General features: G+C 43.5%; 2 protein-coding genes across 2 annotated transcripts in view; both read left to right on the top strand.

Annotated features, from left to right (window-relative positions):
* Window positions 1-2,925: 2,925 nt before the first annotated feature.
* dusp3a (dual specificity phosphatase 3a) overlaps window positions 2,926-18,890 on the top strand; it is a 33,659-nt gene continuing 17,694 nt past the window's right edge. The window contains exons 1-3 of the mRNA XM_049760160.2: window positions 2,926-3,268; window positions 5,351-5,583; window positions 6,252-6,457. Of these exons, the coding sequence (XP_049616117.1) occupies window positions 3,066-3,268; window positions 5,351-5,583; window positions 6,252-6,457 (642 nt within the window). The 5' untranslated portion in view covers window positions 2,926-3,065. The remainder of the gene's footprint in view (window positions 3,269-5,350; window positions 5,584-6,251; window positions 6,458-18,890) is intronic.
* sost (sclerostin) lies at window positions 14,828-18,710 on the top strand. Its single transcript, XM_049760166.1, has 2 exons — window positions 14,828-15,125; window positions 17,315-18,710. The coding sequence occupies exons 1-2, from the start codon at window positions 14,918-14,920 to the stop codon at window positions 17,728-17,730; spliced, it is 624 nt and encodes a 207-aa protein (XP_049616123.1). The 5' UTR covers window positions 14,828-14,917; the 3' UTR covers window positions 17,731-18,710.

Below are 18,890 nucleotides of genomic sequence, written 5' to 3'. Positions count from 1 at the left end.
CACTCATACAACACGAATCCATGAGTGTGCTGGTCATGTGTAAGCATGCATCAGCGTGTATGTTTGCAGTGAGTGGGCAGGAGTGGGTGGATGAGGAGGAGGAGAAGGCCAGCGCTAAAAGCTTGAACAAAAGCTAAAGATAGCGCAGCGCTTGCAGGCACTCAGCGCGCCGCTTGTCAAGGTTGCACAAACTCAACACGAGCATGTCCTGACAATCTCCACCAACCTCGGTCCAATTATCTGTCCAAAAAAAAAAAGCTTTGCACCAAACGTTCGGGTCTCGTAAAAATATCAATTCTAGAAATTCTCTCATAGTATCTCACATGACCTCATTTTGACTATGAAACCATGTCAATCATGTCAGCGGCCAGTGGAAAAAAAGGGAAGGAAAATGTAGATCCAGGGATTTTTCTTTTTCTATCAGTATTAGCACACCTCCAATTGTTCCTCCTCTTAATGAACCAGCTTAGCACTGAATCTATCTGATGGAGGGACTGGGGGGGTGACACAGATGGTTGTGTCCATCACTTCGTGTAGAAAAGTCCATTGTCGAAGCCCAAGACGAATCACCGAGTCTTACAAAAGCCCGTGTGTGAATGCCGCTCACATTGATTGAGATGGCTTCTTTCTACTATAAAAAAAGATGCTTCAAAAGGCCTTGAAGGCAACACGTGCACGCTCTATTGTCATGCGTGCAGAGACCATCTGGAGAAGTCATCAAGAATCTACGAAGAGAGCCGAATAAAAACTCCTAAGGGCTAAATTTCCATAAAAGCCAAAAGTATTGAAGTTACAGTTTCGACGCTACAATGCTGCGCTGTCAGTCTTTGCAGTTTGTTCTGTTTTATGTGACGGCTTTAACGTGTTCCTGAAGACTGATGTCAAGATGAATGCGTGTTAGTTAAATGGACTCCATCCATTCACACGTTGTTAAAAGCATCATTCAAGTCTCTTTCCACTTCATGTGGATTTTGAATGATTGCTTTATATTCAGATATTTTCTTAAGCTATCCATCCTTCCGGTTTCTATAAGTCTTGGAAAACAGTGGCAAGCAAATATTCTAATTTACAGTGCGTGAACACCGACTATTCACAGGAGGTGAGGACCTCGAATAGTAAAAATGTGAGAGCAACAATTCTATTCACTTTGTATTCAAGTCACTTGACTTATTTGAAGTATATTGAGATTCGCTACAAGGAAATCCAACATTGGGGGTTGAGGCAGTTCTCCATTTGGTGGAACTCCCCACTTGTCAGTGCAAGCTGATTTGCAGAAGGACTCAGGTGGTCCTGGTCCAATTAAGTGATGTAGATGCGGGATGAGGAGGGAAACTGTCAATAAAAAAGATCCTAAATCAATGCTTATAGTCTTATCTTCAGCCACATGGGACACGGATGTCATTGAACCCCCCCGCCTGTAATTTATCAGTAATGCATTTTTATCCTACTTTACCGGAGTGTCTCTTACAATTTATGAGGCCATTACAAGATCTCACTTATGAAGCCAAAATATAAATGCAGCCCCCTCTAATGTCTCCTAAATGAAATTTTAACAGCCAGTTTCGACATGGTGTCGGTCTACTGACTGATTGCTCAGTTGTTGTTGTTGCCATGGTGTCAGTCTGGATCTACTCACATTTCCATAGAAACGCAAAAATTATGACAAGTGTGGTCATTTGAATGAAGTGGCCTCATTTAAATTGCAATCATTTACCAAAGCTCAATTAAAAAAAAAACTGTCGAGAATAGATTAAACCTCGTCTTGTCGATCAGATTGTAAGATCTGCTGTTAGTCTTGCGTCTTGGAATTGGCTAGTGACCAGTCAGTTCTTAATTGGTTATACCATTCATTTATCAGGATGTTATAATTATTGATAACTTATTTGTGTGCACACTGCTCATTGCATGGATAAAAATGGTCACGTCAGGCTTTTAGGCACCCGTTACCACTGATGTGTGCAGATTTAATGGGAAGTTATTGCCTCTCTGTGGCTGGCCTCAAAACAGCAGGCAAGCAAGTCATCTTAAACCGAATAATCATAACAGCACAAAATAGCTCCCATTGATTAAATAAAAAAACACCTTTTATTTTTCCAGAAATACCTCACAAAAACATTTAATATTTTGTCAAACAACAGACCAACATGTATTATACCTGACAGATATAATGCAGTAAAATACAAAAAAAATACTGTACATTGATCAAAACTGTACATGAATTTGCTACAGCTTTAATTGATTAATAATTTAATGGATAAAATACATAAAGAATAAAAAATAGATCAATACAAAATGATGAATAAAAAACAACACCAACCACCTTTACAAAAGTATACTTTCTAAATAAAATAATTTGCAACAATCTGGAGACATTTGTTGGTACTTTTGACCAAATCCTCAAATAAAGAAAGTGACGTCACCCAAACAGTTTGCGACCATAAAGAGTGAAATTGTGACACCTAGCGGTAGACACAGTTAATACAAGTACCCCTTGAAGTACGCGTGAGCTAATTTATCATCTCGTTGTGGCATCTCCTTGATGCTTTGCTTTTCCACAGATTTCATAATATTATTTCGTTCTTGGGGAACCCGCACTGACGGAAAAGTGTGGCCGTCGGATGCGGAGCATAGACCGGGTTGCAGGGCGTGTGTTTACCGGCGGTAGGGGGGCGTGTCTGCTAGGAAGTGACAGAGGAACGGAACGTGACCAAGCTGCACTTCAAATTAAAAGGCGGTGTCTATATCTGATTGATGCAACGTCAACTCATGAACGCTGGTTCTCATAGGTATACAGTAAATATAATATTAATTAGGTGTAAATTATTTTGGAGGTTTAACAAACACTTTATTTGAATCATTACCATTCTCATGTGACTTTTAGTTTGAGTGTGCAAACAGGAAGCAACACATATCAGACCTTAATGTCATCGCTTGTCAAAAACCTCCTAGACCAGACAGTCCGCGCACGACTCACACGCGTCGATATGAATATGAGCTTAAACGACTGCAAAAGATTCGCCGCTTCCTCGACGACTGCAGTCTGACCTTCATTATTTTGTGGCGTCATGAAAAAACACCATAGTCCTGCAAAGCAGCCAGCGGCGGCGGCTGCAGACGTCCCGCCGGCTGTTGCGGCGGCGGCGTCGACTCAGGGCGGTGAGGTGACCGTCCAGCAACTCAATGAGCTGCTGTCGAACGGCAGCGGCTTCTATAGCCTTCCGACGCAGCACTTCAACGAGGTCTTCCCGAGGATATACATTGGCAACGCGTGAGTGCTTGCCTTTTTGTGGGTGTGTGCGTGCGTGTGTGTTTATTTATTCTGCTGCTTGCCAGCGACCGCCTGTTGTTGTCTTATTTGCGAGCGACACACCTTTGGGGCGCCCTCTAAAGTGGGTGTTGTGTAACGACGTCACAACAATGTAATAGGATTTATTGCATTCATAGATTTAATAGAACTACATCCAGCCTAACACCAAAACCTATACCTAATGTAAATGATCTGAACCTCGACTGAGCTCGACCCAGGCTAAACCCGCATACCTGAAATGACTATACAGAGTCAAGATAGTCCTAAAACTAACCCTGTACTCATACCACATATCTTAAGGGCAGGACCGAGACCAAAATTTAGACCGAAACTCGATCTCTTTCCAATCAATAGCTCTAAAACTAAACCTGACTTGACTTAGACCTGAACCTAAGGGTAGACCCACACCTAAAAATAGACAGATACCTAAAACTAAGACTGTGGTCCAGTGTGTAGGGGGATCATCTTTTTATCATCTATCAAGAGGTCGTAGAAATATTTTAGGGAACTGAGTCATGGTTTTCCGAACCCTTTGTGTCCCCGAATTACCACTACAGTGTCACCATAAATGTCCACTTTGTTTCATGTTACAAGTGGGATTAAATTAAAATCAATACTATTTCTCAAAACAGCTTTGCAGACTCGATCTCCCATGCGTATGCGTCTCTGCTGAAATTCAAAGTATCATGTTGATGTAGTCATTTGCGGGAAGTGTAGCAGATGAAACTGAAGGGTGAAACATAAATATAAGCTTGTTAGCTGTCCAGCAGTTATCGGCTTTCCAATGAAATGTGTCTTCAGGCAAAGGATTAACATCTCACAGGTCACGGTCAGTCGCTTCCTAGTTCAACGCAAACCTTTCAAGCTCGCCACACCAGGCGACGCACCTGAACTAGATGCAACTGGACAATCGTGAGCAAATTATGTTCTTCAACTGATCCTTGAACTCAACAAGAAATGCCAGGCCTGGACATCACTACTAGAGAAACAGGCGAGGATCTTAGAGTCTTACTGCTCTCCGTATTTTGGCTTGGGTCGCCTTAGAGACAGGAAGAGGGATGCTCTGCGTGGGCTTTAATGGATCGCCGCTACAACGAGATCAATATAAACATGCCAATCAAGTCTGGAAACCAAGTGATTTCGACAAGGCTACAAACGTTTTTGCCTCTAATCTGCCTTGTGTAATTAGTGCACTGTCCAAGTGGGCGTGTCTAAAATGAGGACGCGGTGTTATTGATTGGCGATTTAAAGCTTGTGACCCCCTCGAGGACCCAACTAGCATTTTTATGCTGACGAGTCTGCTTCGGTGCAACCGTAATTGGATCAAAGCCGATCGACGGCTGTTTTCTGTTGCCGTCTTCACATGAGACTCACACTGTGGGCAGACAAGGTGATTCAGTCCTTGAAAATGTTCATTAAGTTCTCTGAGAGGCTCCCCTAGGAGTTGACCCACTTGAGGCCTTCATAGGCAATCCATAGTTTGAACCAGAGCAATTATCTCCAAATTGCTTTTGGATGTGTGAGTGGTTGAGGAACCTCAAAAAAGATGAAAATTTGAATGGAAGGTTAATTAGATTTTTTTAAAAATATTTGCTGTGGTGGCACAGCTGGCAATATACAGTTACACTATTTAAATACATTTAATGAACAAAGAAACAGTTTCTGTAGGAAATCCATTTTTTGTATAATCACTTGGAGTTGGGAAATTTCCAGCAGCACACCTCATAACTACACATGGCACACTAATGTTAAAAATAAATCAAGCAAAAGCAGTATTGTGGCTTGTTTAGTATTCCCACAATAGATAGAACCAGGCAGGCTTGCCTCAGCTAAAAGTTTTTTTTTTATATATATATGAAAGATGCAGCATATATATCACTTTTAACACTGTGCTGACACGCTGCTTTTTTTTTTTTTTTTTTTTTATCACTGCAGTGTGATATTTGCTTCTCGTTGCATCCACTCGTCAATCATCCCTCCAGTGTGCTGTTTCAGTGCTTTATGTTTTTTATTTTGCCAAACACTTGTGTCCTTCCTCTGCAGGTTCGTGGCCCAGAATGCAATGCGCCTGCAGAAGCTGGGCGTGACGCACGTGCTGAACATGGCGGAGGGCACCTCCTTCATGCACGTCAACACCAGCGCCGACTTCTACGCCGGCACGGGCATCGCCTACCACGGCATCAAGGCCAACGACACGGAACAGTTCGACCTCAGTGCCTTCTTTGAGGAGGGCGCCGATTTTATTGACAAGGCCCTTGCGCACAACAATGGCAAAGGTGACACCGCCACCTCAGCTAAATTCCTTCTGTATTCATATAGGATGATAAAAACAAAAATGTTTCTTAAGATCATTAATCACACCTTTCTCTACCAAATATTGATTGACTTAATTGATGTGTTGCATTGTCCTCTTAAAGGCAGAAGCCAATCATCTGTGGCTAATTCCGACTTACTCCAGAGCCCTGCTCCATATTCCATTCTCAGATCAAGTCCCTGGATATCAGCAACGCATTGTTCTCCTCTTCCTATGTTTTACATGAAATGTCAGATATTAAAGTTGCAGTATCAGCGTTCCGTGAAATACACACCCAAAAAAAAAAAAAACTGCACCCACTTGAATATTCAGAGCCAAGATCCGGTCTGTTTTGCCGCAGTGTCAGATTTTGCTGCGCGCGACATTATCGGCTCATTTTTGTGGCCGTTGTTTGCGAGCCAGCTGTCAAAGGTCGAAGGTTGGAGGATTTTAATGAGCGGCAGCATCACCGTTGCTGCAGTGCAGGCATCGTCTCTTTGTACGCGAGGATTTTCCCCATCTGCCGCCGTACAACAATTTTAATCACTTAGAGATGTAAAGAAAAATCTTGTGGGCTAAGTCAATAGCTTAAACCTTTAAGTAACTGCTACTGGGCTTGGGTTCAACTCATCCTGTTGTTGTGTCTCTCAGGGAAAGTGTACGTGCACTGCCGGGAAGGCTACAGCCGCTCGCCCACCATGGTGGTGGCTTACCTCATGCTGCGCCACAAAATGGACGCCCGGCAGGCAGTGGCCACCGTACGGCAAAAGAGGGAGATCGGCCCCAATGACGGCTTCCTGCGCCTGCTGTGCCAACTCAACGAGAAACTGGCCCGTGAGGGCAAGCTGAATGGCGAGGTGGGCAAACTTAAGACCAAATGAAAATGACCTCGCATCATGCCTTTCACTGGTTTCCCGTTGCGCTCCGGGACCCTACTCACAAACCAGCACCCGTCTGAGGGGTTCTCCGGAACATGCTTTTTATCAATGTAGATCATTCCGCGCACGCAAATGTCCATGTTTACCTTCCAATCGCCATGACGAGCTGCCGTAAACTCTCACTAATCACTCAATAGACTTAGACCTCATAGAACTGAGCTACTTCGAGCATTCCGATGCCCCCGTACTCCCAAGATTCCTAATATAAAAGAGGACAGCACAATCATCCCGAGAGGTTTCACTGCCGCGAATGTCAGAATCTTAACAGTAAAATGTACGGCAGATAGCAATGCGATTTAACAATTTTTCTTTTTAACCACTAGTGGCCCATGCTAATCCATTAGCATAGTAGCCCCTAAACCCCAACTACAGGCCTCCTCCATTATCCAAATGCATCATGGAGCAAAAGTGCTGAAATTCATTTTATCCACTGCCACTTCGCACATCCTATACCGTGCACGTATGTTTTTTTTGAGTGCAGTGAAACATTGCAATATATGTCAATACTCCCATCTTATATCCCGTATATGTAGAATGTAAGGACACCTGTCAGTTCTTTAACGCTCTCAACCATGCCTAGTGTGTCGCTCATCTCATCAACTCACTATTTATTCCTCCTTTGCTATATGTATGACTATATGCATATGAATATATACATGTACTGTGCGTACTGTATATAAGTATTTACTGTACGTGTTGACATATATGAATGTATGAGCAATGTGTCTGTAACGTGTAGTTATATCGTCCGTGTGTCTTATATATCACTATATATTCGTCTATATGACTAAATTTCGCCATCGCCCATTTACATGTACTACAATATATTAATATTCAAATATGACGTGCATGTAAAACTTTCCCCGTGACCACAATCGTGTGATCCGCACTCATGAATTGTGCGTTCACATTGCGACACGGGTGGCAGATCGTGCTCACAATGTCATTGCATTCATATCTGCTTGTCGCTTAGCGACAAAAGTCGCTTTTCCCAAAGCGACTGTTAACGCCCATGATGTACCCAGAAGGTGTTTAAAAGATTTGGATTCATTTTCAAGCACTATACGGAGCCTCCACTAGGGAGCGTCCTTCCATCACGCTACAGAGAGCAGCTCCATTGAGGAGGTTTTCTGCGACTGCAGTGGTTGTTTGGTAGATGTCCAACCAAATGTGTTCCAGCAGCAAAGACTGGGCCCCCACTTGACGCAGACATGACTAAACGCTGCCAGATGCATCACAGTTTTGAAGCGGCGGCGTTCGCTAACGTCCAAACATGCGTCGGCAGGTCAAGTCTTATCGAGCGGGCCATTGCAAGGCAGTCTCCCCCATTCTGGCTCGACCCAACCTCGCTTCCCGCCTCGCCCACTATTTGTCCTTTGGCCAGCACGGCGCTCGGTTGTGTTTGTCCAAAATGTTTGGCAACAACCATCAGGTGCGCTCGTTCAACAAGCTGAGATCTTTGTCAAAAATGTGTCACATTGTGGTTTTCCCCTCCGCACCTCATCACGTCCTGAAGACCACACCGAATGTCTCACGGATACAGAACCTTAAAGCCAGAAAATCTATCAAATCGATCCCATTTCGTAACATTTTATTTAATTCATTTTAATTAATATAATTTCCTAAAATATTCTAAAACAGTTCAACATGTGTAGTCCAAGGTCAAAGTTGACCTGTAAAGTTTATGGTGTGTTTCAAGTTCAACTTGAACCTTAGTGAGTGATGGAACTCCTCTCAGCACCCAAAATTTAAAGCGCTCAAAAACGGACCAATATACATCTTCCCCGTTGAATACTTATGACTTTGCGTTTGAGCATTTGTGTATCTTGTGCTAGCCATCAAACTATAATTCATTTGTATGACGCTTTTGCAAACAAATACTGCCACCTACTGTCCAGTCAATTTTATGCTTTAACTCCAACTGGTTGTACCTGTCCCAAAAGTCATCTTCTTGTATTTTCCACATCAGTCATTTCCAAGTGGACAATTCATCTCATCGCTACTATTTAGTCGTTGAACGTCAACACGCAACCGGCGACTTGCTCCGCTGTGTTGGTTTCACAACCGCGAATGTCAAATTGTATATCGTTCTATACTATGTAATATGTAACATGCACTAAGTGGTGAATTGCTGCATTCAATGTCCGAGCTGGCCTGACATATCGGTCCGTTAGTAACGTTCGGTTAAGCGCTTACACGGGACGACGTACGTGTATCTTAGTTGAAATGTTTTGGGTGGGGAAAGGCGCTTCTCTGACAAACTGACATCACGGACCCGTTATCCGTAATTGTAATGGATCCACATTGCTGGTTTCGAGCATTGTGAAACATTGAAAAGTAGGCTCATTTGACTCCCAGATAACTTCCTGTGATTTATTTTATTTTTTTATTTCGTAAAGTCTCCCGTGGTGTAATTTGGACATCTGCGCTTGAAGTCTCCTTTTGTTGGAAGTCCCGCGCGACCGATAAGCGATACTCCGCACATCGTGGAAACTCATCTGGCTTGAACTCGTTCACCTTTTCCCTCGACACTTTTTCCCACCTGAGAGCTTTTTAAACAAGCGCCGGAAAGGAGTAACAAAGTGGGAGTTGGGGCCAGGTGGAGTGCAGACACAAGTGTGGACGCCCCTATCGTTGAATGGATTTCGCACAAAAGGAGTCCGCCGTACCTGTCTCCTGCTTTGTCCCGGTTCCCATTCTGATGACCACGACAATGCCGACGACCCAAACGACGCAGCCCACCTGAAGCCTTACAGTGTGTCGTTCAGTGTGTCTATTTCACCTCACATGGCGGGAGGGCGAGGCTTTGTTGAAGTGCACTTGATTTAAGATTGTTCTTGTTTGATTGTTATTTCTTATCTTTGTTAAAAATAAACTACTGAGTTATCATCTGGCCTAATTGTTTCTTGACTTGTGATTCTCAAAATCTAGGTGTTGGGGAGTCCTTCACTCCGAAAACCAGGTCTTTCTCGTGCATGCAATGTGGGCAGCTGTGTGGGCCCTCGAGGGTACCAGCCAACCAGGAAACCTGAATTCAAAGTCTTAATTTGCATTAATTCTGAAGCTCATAAATTGAAAACAACCGCATCCAGGTGGGTCCAGTGAAGAAACACGCCAGGCACCAAGAGCCCAGCACAGGACAGGAAGCACTGCGAGTCGAAATGTATCCAAGCAGGTTATATTGGTCCCTCACTGCCACTTTGATTCTAAAACAGCTCTCCAGTCTCATCAGCGTAATGAAGTGACATGTATTCCAACTATGTGTTTGCTTGTGAATGGAAATGTTTACAACTCCAGCCAAAATCAGAGCTGACTGCATCCTGCGGTTCGCTTGAAGAAACACGAGCTGGTGTCAATTCCGATTTACTTGTTCGGCTCGAATATCTCAAATGCCTGGAAACGTGTTTATTTTCGTGAGTCATGTGCTCATTTGTTCATATCCGCTAAGCTAACATCACCTGATGTCGGATGCTTGTTTATGGAGGAAATGATTCATGAGTGAGAAACAGGACATGTAATCAGTCGCAGGTATTTTTGCTGTTGACGTTTTCATCAGTCACTACTGAGAATGTTATTGGCAGGAGAATTCTGTCGGCCTCCTGATGGTCCGGCCTTCCAAAAATTGCCTTTTTTTTGCTTTGCGTTGCTTATCAAGAGAATGAGTGATGCTTCAAGGCCGTTGTCGAAGCACATCTGTGGCACAGCGTTGCTTTATCAGGAAATATGAAGGCGGGAGGGAGCATAGGATCCATCTCTTCAGATCTACTTCCAAGTCCTTTCGCCCGCAGTGCCGCTTGTTTCATCCTGCGCTGGATTTTTTTTTTTTTTTGGACTGCACAGCATGTGGATGTTTCGTGAACGCTGCCAGTACAATTATAAAACCACAACATCACGCCCAACACCATCGCGTGTCAGTTCATTTAAAACCCTCCATCAGTGTTCTCTCCCTGGAGGACGAGCAACTCAAAATGCTAACGTAAACGAAACACTTAGTGGCTAGTAATTGCCACCACCTGATAAAATTGATATTCCGTATAAAACATTTTTTTTTTAATTCGTTATTCGAGTAATCAAATAATTGCATGAAAGTGTATTACAAAACCTCATGTATTGTTTATTTGGTTTTGTTTAGTGATTAAAAATAAGTAAGTAGTATTTAGACCATTTAATAGAAAAAAAAATGGCTCTTGACGATTAGCTGTCGATTAATACGATCATTTTTAACAGCTCGAATATAAAGTGCCTGGTAACAAGTCTCACTTTGAATCCACCCTTCTTCCAACATTATGCTGAATTTCTAAAGTCTCCCTAGTTGACGTTCACTATCGGCGGAGTGTAAAAAGTCAGGTGGCGTTGTTAAAAAACAGACCTGCGTGGTGTTTGGAGCTTTCAAACATATCTTTTAGCTGCCTCGCTAATTGCTAAAGGCTGCTCATGATCATCCTGTTGTGCAACCAGATGTTGCTGCCCGCGCCGTCACACCTCTGACACGGAACAATGCAAGTTACACAAAGCGTTTGAAATGTTCACAATGCGGCGCCAGACGTACACACATCAGATTTAAGGAGCCAGATCCAATACAATCCACAATCCAAGTAATGACAACCCAACTTCTGCTTATTCTAGCTTTCTGATTTACAAGCTTCAGGTTGGATGAACTTTGTGTAACATTCACCTTTAAATGTTAATTTGTACATAAGTTTTCTTTCAAAATCCACGAATAGAAGAAGAACACTGTTCCCATTGTACACTTGTAGCACAACCTGACATCACCGTGGTGCTGCTGTCAACTAAGGCAGCAGGACACTGGTCATGTCACACCTTGGCTTCTGCCCAAAGGTGCCGTCATACCCGATGGAAAGATGCCAGCGAGTAATGTTTCTGCGAAGAGAAGCGACATCATGGGTGGTCTTGCAATAGACAGCGCACTACCGCCACGGAGACATTCTGCTTGTCATTATCCTTCGCTGAATTAAACACCGCAGGGGCTAGATTATTCTCACATGCTGGTTTGCTTGACTTATTGATCTTGTAATGGAAAAAAAAGAGTTGAAAATAACCACGCGTCGTATTGGCGTTTGTCTGCTTGTACTTACATGCTCAATTAGTACCTCTGGCATACAATTCCGGGAGATCTGACATTCAATGAGAAACCACTCTGCCCTTTAAATCATCTGAAATTTAATTGTAGATTGTTTGGATTTTTTTTAAATTGTTTATGCCAAGAAATACTTCCCCTTTTCTGCAATATAGTCAAATTGGTCCCAGAGAACCCATAACCATGAACTATCGTAAAATAAAAATTCGGTGATATAGATAAAAGATCTAATCAGACAACGGGCATTCTCGGATTAACCCCTAGAAAGATTTCAGGAGCGTTAGAGCCGTTCTATCAAAACCTGTGATCAATGTTCTGGGAATGTTTAGCTGACTCCTTAAGAACAACACATGTCCGACAAGCAAAGGCCTCAGGGCTGTTTGGAAAGAGCGCCATTTAGTGTCTAAAGTCCAGCCAGCCTCGCTCCCACAGGCCAACTTCCTTCTTGGCAGCTTCAATGGAAGTACGATAGATATTCTGAATAGTCTGCAGACAAACAATGACAATTTGGGGATTTACTGCCGCCAGGGTTAAATTTCCAGTTTTCCTGCGTGGAAGACTCATAAAAGATCAGAGTACTGCGAGCATCCATTTTTGCGCTTATTGTGCCTTTACTGCCCCGTAGCAGGCACTCAACTCCGGCTGACCTCGTTCACTGCCAAAGACCCAAAAAAAAACCAGGCCAGCTGATAAACAGGAACCTAACAGCTTTTGGTGTCCATTGAAAGATATGAAGATAAGTCATATTTTCAGATTCAGACCTTTACTTTTCCAAGTAGTTTTTTTTTAGTACGAGATCCCTGGAAACGGGCTGCCATATGTCGGCTCTTGAACTTGAGATTTAGCTGTCACATTTGATAAATTCAGGTCGGCGTTAAGCGCAGTTTGTTCGAAGGACCTGGCCGAGCTCGTGCGAGAACATGACAGCACATTTACATCCAGCGTGCTTCACATATCTGAGGCCTGCAAGTGTGCGACCGCTAGTTGCTGGTGTTTATTGTGGTTGCGTATGCTGATTGCAGCCACATGTTGGTGCAACAACAACACTAATGTCGACACGATTGCAACTTGATTGACACTCAGCTCGCAATTGCATCGCATACCAAGGGCGAACCGCGGGGCGTCAAAATGCAACATAAAATCTGCGTCGGTGAGTTTTTACGAGGGGCAAGTGCGGAACGGTTTACACTTGCAGAATGTTTATGTAAATCATTCTTTACTGCTTTTCATTTGATTGTTTCATATTCCAATTTGTTTTATTATAAAGACAGAAATTATCGATTTAACTATTCCGTCGGTGTACGTTAGTGGATTAAACAAAATGATAACAGATTAGAGACACCAAAATGCCTTTTTCTTAATTTAAATGAAAGTCTACCATCAGCTGCAACGCCAGAGGCTTTCTTCCAACGCACGTGATTGTTATTTTACTGCAATGATAATTAAAAAAACAAAACGCTCGTCTGGACCCCCGGGGCTCTGTGAAAGAAACCATAAAGGTCCAAATGAAGATTGTGACTGACATCTGTCGCGAGGTGCTCCGTCCCTGCTTGGCACTACTTCACACAACATAACGCAGCATCTTCTCGCTGTTAAACGACACATGGGAAGCATCTAGCCATGCTTTTGTGTTCTCGTAATAGAAGATACCGGCATGTAAACACAACACATCAAATAACATGACGAATATAAGGTTACTATGACTTTAATTCAATCCAAATGTATAGAGCACATTTTAAACCTACACGGTTGAATTAACTGCTATTCATTAAAACGTATATTGTGAGACAATACTATAAAAACAAATCATATGTGTAACCCGTAAAATTAAAAAAAACAGGACGACAGGAGATCTTACTAAGTTTTTTGAATGAGAAACTTCAAATTTGTTGCTAACTCAATCTAATGCATATATTCTTTATCCTCTACCAAAATGAATTATTTGCCATTGCATCAAATCTTCATGCATTATATCTGTATATATTGTATTATATGAATGTGCAATGCCCATTGACTTGTCATGATTCACAAACTTTAATTATTTATCTTGCTTAAGTAGATTATTAATGTATAATTTTATAAAGTACTGCACTATCTATAATAATGATAGGCAGAACAATGAAATGCTCTTTTACAAAAACGTCAATTTAACCAGTGTATGCACAACTTAATAATGGTTTAGTAGTCAACAAAACAGGCCCAGATCACACCGTAAGTAAATTATTATTTCAATTTTCAACATTTGCACATTGCCCTTGCCCTTTCTCCCGCTAGGGGGCAGTGTTTCCCCAGTCACCCAACCCATGCATCAGACTCTTAATCAAACAAATCATTCACCTTGTTTTGCACTCTGTACTGAGGGTGATAAAGAGCCAAACAATGAATCAAAAAAAGTCACTTGGAGCAAAGAAAGGGCAACGGTTTTACTCCTGAGCTCATAAGGAGCAGACGTGAATCTGCGCAGGCTCACTTTGGCTGGCTCTGTCAACTACATCCTTGATTTTTATGTGTGACAAATCAAAGAGAGTCAGGAGCACCGAGAAACAAAAAAAGGCCAAGACAAGAGGGACGATTGCGTCTCCGGGAGTGAATGCGAGCAAAGCGAAATGTCATCCTGACGTTAAACCGAGTCCGTGGGGAAAGCGTGGAGATCTTAATTTGGAATCCTCCCCTTTTCTCCGAGGACTCTCCATCTGTCAACGCTCGTCAAAGCGCCGACATGCAGAGGATGCCTAGAGGCTCTCCGTCAACGAGGTCTAATTTGAACCAGATCCATAAACAGCAGCGGCCTTTGCATTTAGTACCCAGGTTTTCAGCGGGGAATTATAGAAAACATAACCACTATGCAAAAAATGCAATATGCTTAAAAATGCAGGGTTAAAAACAATCCAACGTCGGGTCAATTTGACCCAACTTTCCGGGTTGGTCCAAGTTTTCACCCTGCAGTTTTAAGGGTGTAGTAAGACGACAAACATCTGGGGCAAAAATAAGACCAGAAGAAAAGCCGCGGTGCCAGGATTTTGAAGGACTCGCAATGCGGTGACGCAACAGCGTGGCCCACCAAAAGGAAAAACCTGCAACATCATGAATTCAGTCTGAGGCCTCGGCTTGGTGCCCTCCCTCTCCCTCTACGTCACCGCCTAATTGGCAGCCTCTCGCCAGAGGCTTTAAAAGGCGTGAGCGCGTCTCTCAGCTCTCCACAACAAGCCCACCCACCCATCCACCGAGCACCACCACCTCCCCCAGTTGCCCCACTTCGCTGTCGTCCTCCTGGCTGCAGCATGCACGCTGCTCCCCCGCTGCTCCTCAGCCTGCTGCTGCTCCGCGGATGCTGCTGCGCCTCCGGAGCCGCCGCCAAGGCTTGGAGGCAGGTGTCCAACGACGGCACGGAATTCATACGGGACTACTCGCACAACAGCAATAACAACACCATGAATAACAACAACAGGGCCAAAACAGGAGGAAGAACAAGCAACTCAGTCTCTTACAGTAAGTGATTATTATTCCTCATGCCTGTACATTTTTCAGTACCTAGACAAAGATAGGAAATCTCAGCTAGTGTCATCCACGGTGTGCTCATTTGAAATGTTTGATTGTTGGAAAGCCCACAGGCAAAAGGATAAAAGACCTGAAATCCACCAGATTTTTTTCCAAGTAGAATATTCCTGTTCAAAGCTTTGACAATCAAATTTAAATACTCGTTAAATCCAGAAAGTGATTAAAAATCATTACAAGCCTTTAACTATAATATCATTTCAGCACAAGGCAACATCATTTTTAAAATTATATTGATACCTTTTCTATTTTAGTTATCAAAAATGCTTCAACTTTAGGTTGCTTATCAGCTAAATTTTTCGGTACATCACATTTTGACTATTTGAAATATTTAACAAAAAGCCATCTTAGTTAGCACACTTCAACTCAATTTTTTTTAATTGGATTTGATTATGTCTGAATCAAATTTACACGCACATTCCTGCGGTTTCTTTTCTGACACGCGTGGAAGTGGAGCCTGCACACAGATATCGGAAACCCCTTATTTGTTCATCAGTTTATTGCTTGTCTCGCTTGACACTATTAGTCAAGCTCCGCTTAGGGATGCAAGCTTCTGATTGCGGTAACATGTCGGCCTTAATAGAAAACACCGGCCTTCTTCTGGCTGCGTATTTCCATGAGGGACTCTGGAAATTGCTTTTTTAACGCTACGCTGCCTTTGAGAATGATTCCCACCTGTGGCCTGAGAAGGGAAAATGAAGATCTAACCAAATGCCAAGTGTCAGATTTGAGGTCTTCTTTTGCCTGTGTGCTTTCCAAAACACTGCATTGCCGTTTTCAGTAAGCTCACAAGGTTTTAACTTTTTCCTGACGACTTAGTCGTTTTACTTTTAGACAGATATTTTTACGATAGGATAGCCGCATCATAGAGGAATGCCACTAGGGAGCTTTAACAACAGTGACAACAGTATTGGCGAATTCCCCATCTATGGCTTTACTTAAGAAAATTCTTTGTCAGCTACAAGCATAATTCATGACAAATGCGTAGTGTCAACCTAAAGTCAGAAATATTTTAAAATCGTATCGAGAATCGTATCGAATCGTCTCTTAGTAGCAATGCACACCCGTAATTATTTTAAGGTAAAATAAACAACCCTAAATTGAAGCTACATCTTTAACATGACCTCAAGTTTCTGTGGGTCATGTGACTACTTTTTCGTTAAACGTCCAGAGTCATTAAAAATGCGGATACCGAGCGATCGTGCGAGCCGTCGTTGTGTACTGCAGCCATAGAAAGAACATCGGGATCGGGTTTTCTCTAGGAGAATAAAACGGAGGTTACTTCTCATGCATCTTTTTGTGAAGTGGGCCCACAGGAAAGCAGATCCCTCGCCCGTTGTTTGGTCCTTTTAATACACCCCTAAAAGAAACTCACAAAACAACAACACAATGGCCCTTGCATGCGTCCGTTAAAAAGATGCGGCCGAAACTGGAGATGACATTGTTTTCTCCGTTGTGTTTGTTGCTCTAGACGGCCGTTTAGTCTTTAGTTCGAAAATTACCGAAGGCCAGCACGACTGTATGTGCCAGGCTCAGAGCTCCATTAATTTTGATGGAGTGCTCAACTGGCTCCTCCGCATCAGCTGATGGCTGCCAGCTGGACGTCTGCGCCTGGAGGCCGTAGCCACCAGGGAGCGTGGATGAAATTGAATTAACAAACACTCGACTAAATATGGTTGTTTTTGAATCTCGAAAAGCAAATCGCGCTTTAATGTTCTGACCTACTTTTGCAATTAGGGATGGGTATTTCAAACATTGAGAATTATCGGTAGGCGTCAAGCCATTTCTATTTAGATAAAAAATCCTATTAATTTTTGATACACCTTGAGCCATGAGCGTATTAAAATTCTAATTCTGGTGGTTTTTAGGCTGGCACAACACATTTGAACAAATATATTTGTTTTTCAAATCTGTTGTTGATGTCAATGCTCCTGCTGCATGTTCCGCCCCCAAGATCTCTCAGTCACAAACTTAGCAGAGGTCGGCTTTACCACTATTTAAACGAAGTACTGTTGAGTCATTGGCCATCAGGTTAGTCAGTGATGAGGCAGTTAGCCCATGTATTTTTCCAGTGTTTGTCTTGTAAGCGAGCGTAACGGCAATATCCCGCTGTTGTTTCTCAGGCGCCTCGGAGCTCAGCTGCAGGGAGCTGCTTTCTACCCGCTACATCACAGACGGATCCTGTCGTAGCGCCAAGCCGGTGAAAGAGCTAGTGTGCTCGGGCCAGTGTCTGCCCTCACACCTCATGCCCAACTCAATCGGCCGTGGCAAGTGGTGGAGGACCGGCGGCGGAACCTCGGACTACCGTTGCATCCCGGCGCACTCGCGAACGCGCCGGGTGCAGCTGCACTGCTCCAACGGCAACACTCGGACTTACAAGATCCGCATGATCACATCTTGCAAGTGCAAGCGCTTCCGGCCGCACCACAACCAGTCCGAGGCCAAGGAGGTCCCGCGGTTGCCCCGCAAGAAGAAGCACGGCCGCTCGTCCCAGGACAGAAACAAGAACAACACGCCCTTGACAGACAACTCGTATTAAGAATCTCCCGAGTACACGCAAACCTGACCGATCTCCGAGGAAATGCAAGAGCGATTTCACCCCAGAGCGATTTCACAAGCTGAGCTGACTTCAAGTGTTTTTCTGCCAATCTCAGTTTACTTTTCTGCATGACAAACCTTAAATGTCCGGGACTCGCTATGAGAAGACGTCGCAGTGGGTCCTCGTCCTGATATAAATGCATCTCAAGCGTAGCAAACATCCTCCCCGCCGGGCCCTCAAAGCCATCTGTACAAACACACGACGCTAGCTCTCCCCTGCTGCATTTAAGACCGACAAGGTGCACCAAAGGGGCCGTAATCCATCTACATCTGTCTAAACGGGACACTGGCAGCTCATGAGGGTGAAGGGGTTCCAAAGGAGGGATGGTGACAGCTTCGCAAAGAGGCCTCCCACCTCTTTGCCCCCCCCTCCCCCCCAAGGCCTCAATAGCCCCGTGGCGCTCTCACGTGATGACGAGCACTCGGCATTCCTTGGATTTACCAATTCAGTGAGCCCACGAATGGACCTGATAGAAGAGTGATCCTCCTCCTGCCATTCTGTAAATACGCCAAGAACACGCTTCGCCATTTTTCTTGTGGACGAGGTGGGCATTTATCCAGACATACCCCCCCTTTACCAACGCACGTGTCATTCCCCACCGATTTCAAAGCATCCTGATGATGTTTGCTTGTTTTTGGGGGACTTTTAAAAAGAAGCAAGTGGAAAACATTTGTCACTGGTTGTGCATACCTGAGTGTTGCCCTTACCAGGCTGGGGGGAATCAGGTGGGAACCAGTGACTGGAGAGAGGGGACGATTTCCACTAACGAAAGAACTGCATATTTATTTTTTTCCACATTTAAATTATTTATGCAACCTTTTTTGTAGTATATAATAATCGCCATTATTGTCATATAGTACGAAAGCGCAATGAAATACTGTGCAGTACATGAATAAAGCCAACGCAGATACATTTGAAAAGTGGTGTGCTTGTTTTATTCGAATATCATGCATCGAATTTGTCTCACTGACTTTCACGTTGGATCTCGTGACAAACTTGCTTTACCGTAGGTACCTGTGACTCCCAAATTTACAGGTAAGTCAAAAACTGTCATACTGTTGTCTATCGCTAACGTAAAAATTAAATTTAGTCATAATCCA

The sequence above is a fragment of the Syngnathus scovelli genome, chromosome 21, assembly GCF_024217435.2.
Source record: "Syngnathus scovelli strain Florida chromosome 21, RoL_Ssco_1.2, whole genome shotgun sequence".
Taxonomy (NCBI): domain Eukaryota; kingdom Metazoa; phylum Chordata; class Actinopteri; order Syngnathiformes; family Syngnathidae; genus Syngnathus; species Syngnathus scovelli.
The sequence above is the reverse complement of the archived record's forward strand: the minus strand, read 5'-3'. Positions and strand labels throughout refer to the sequence as shown.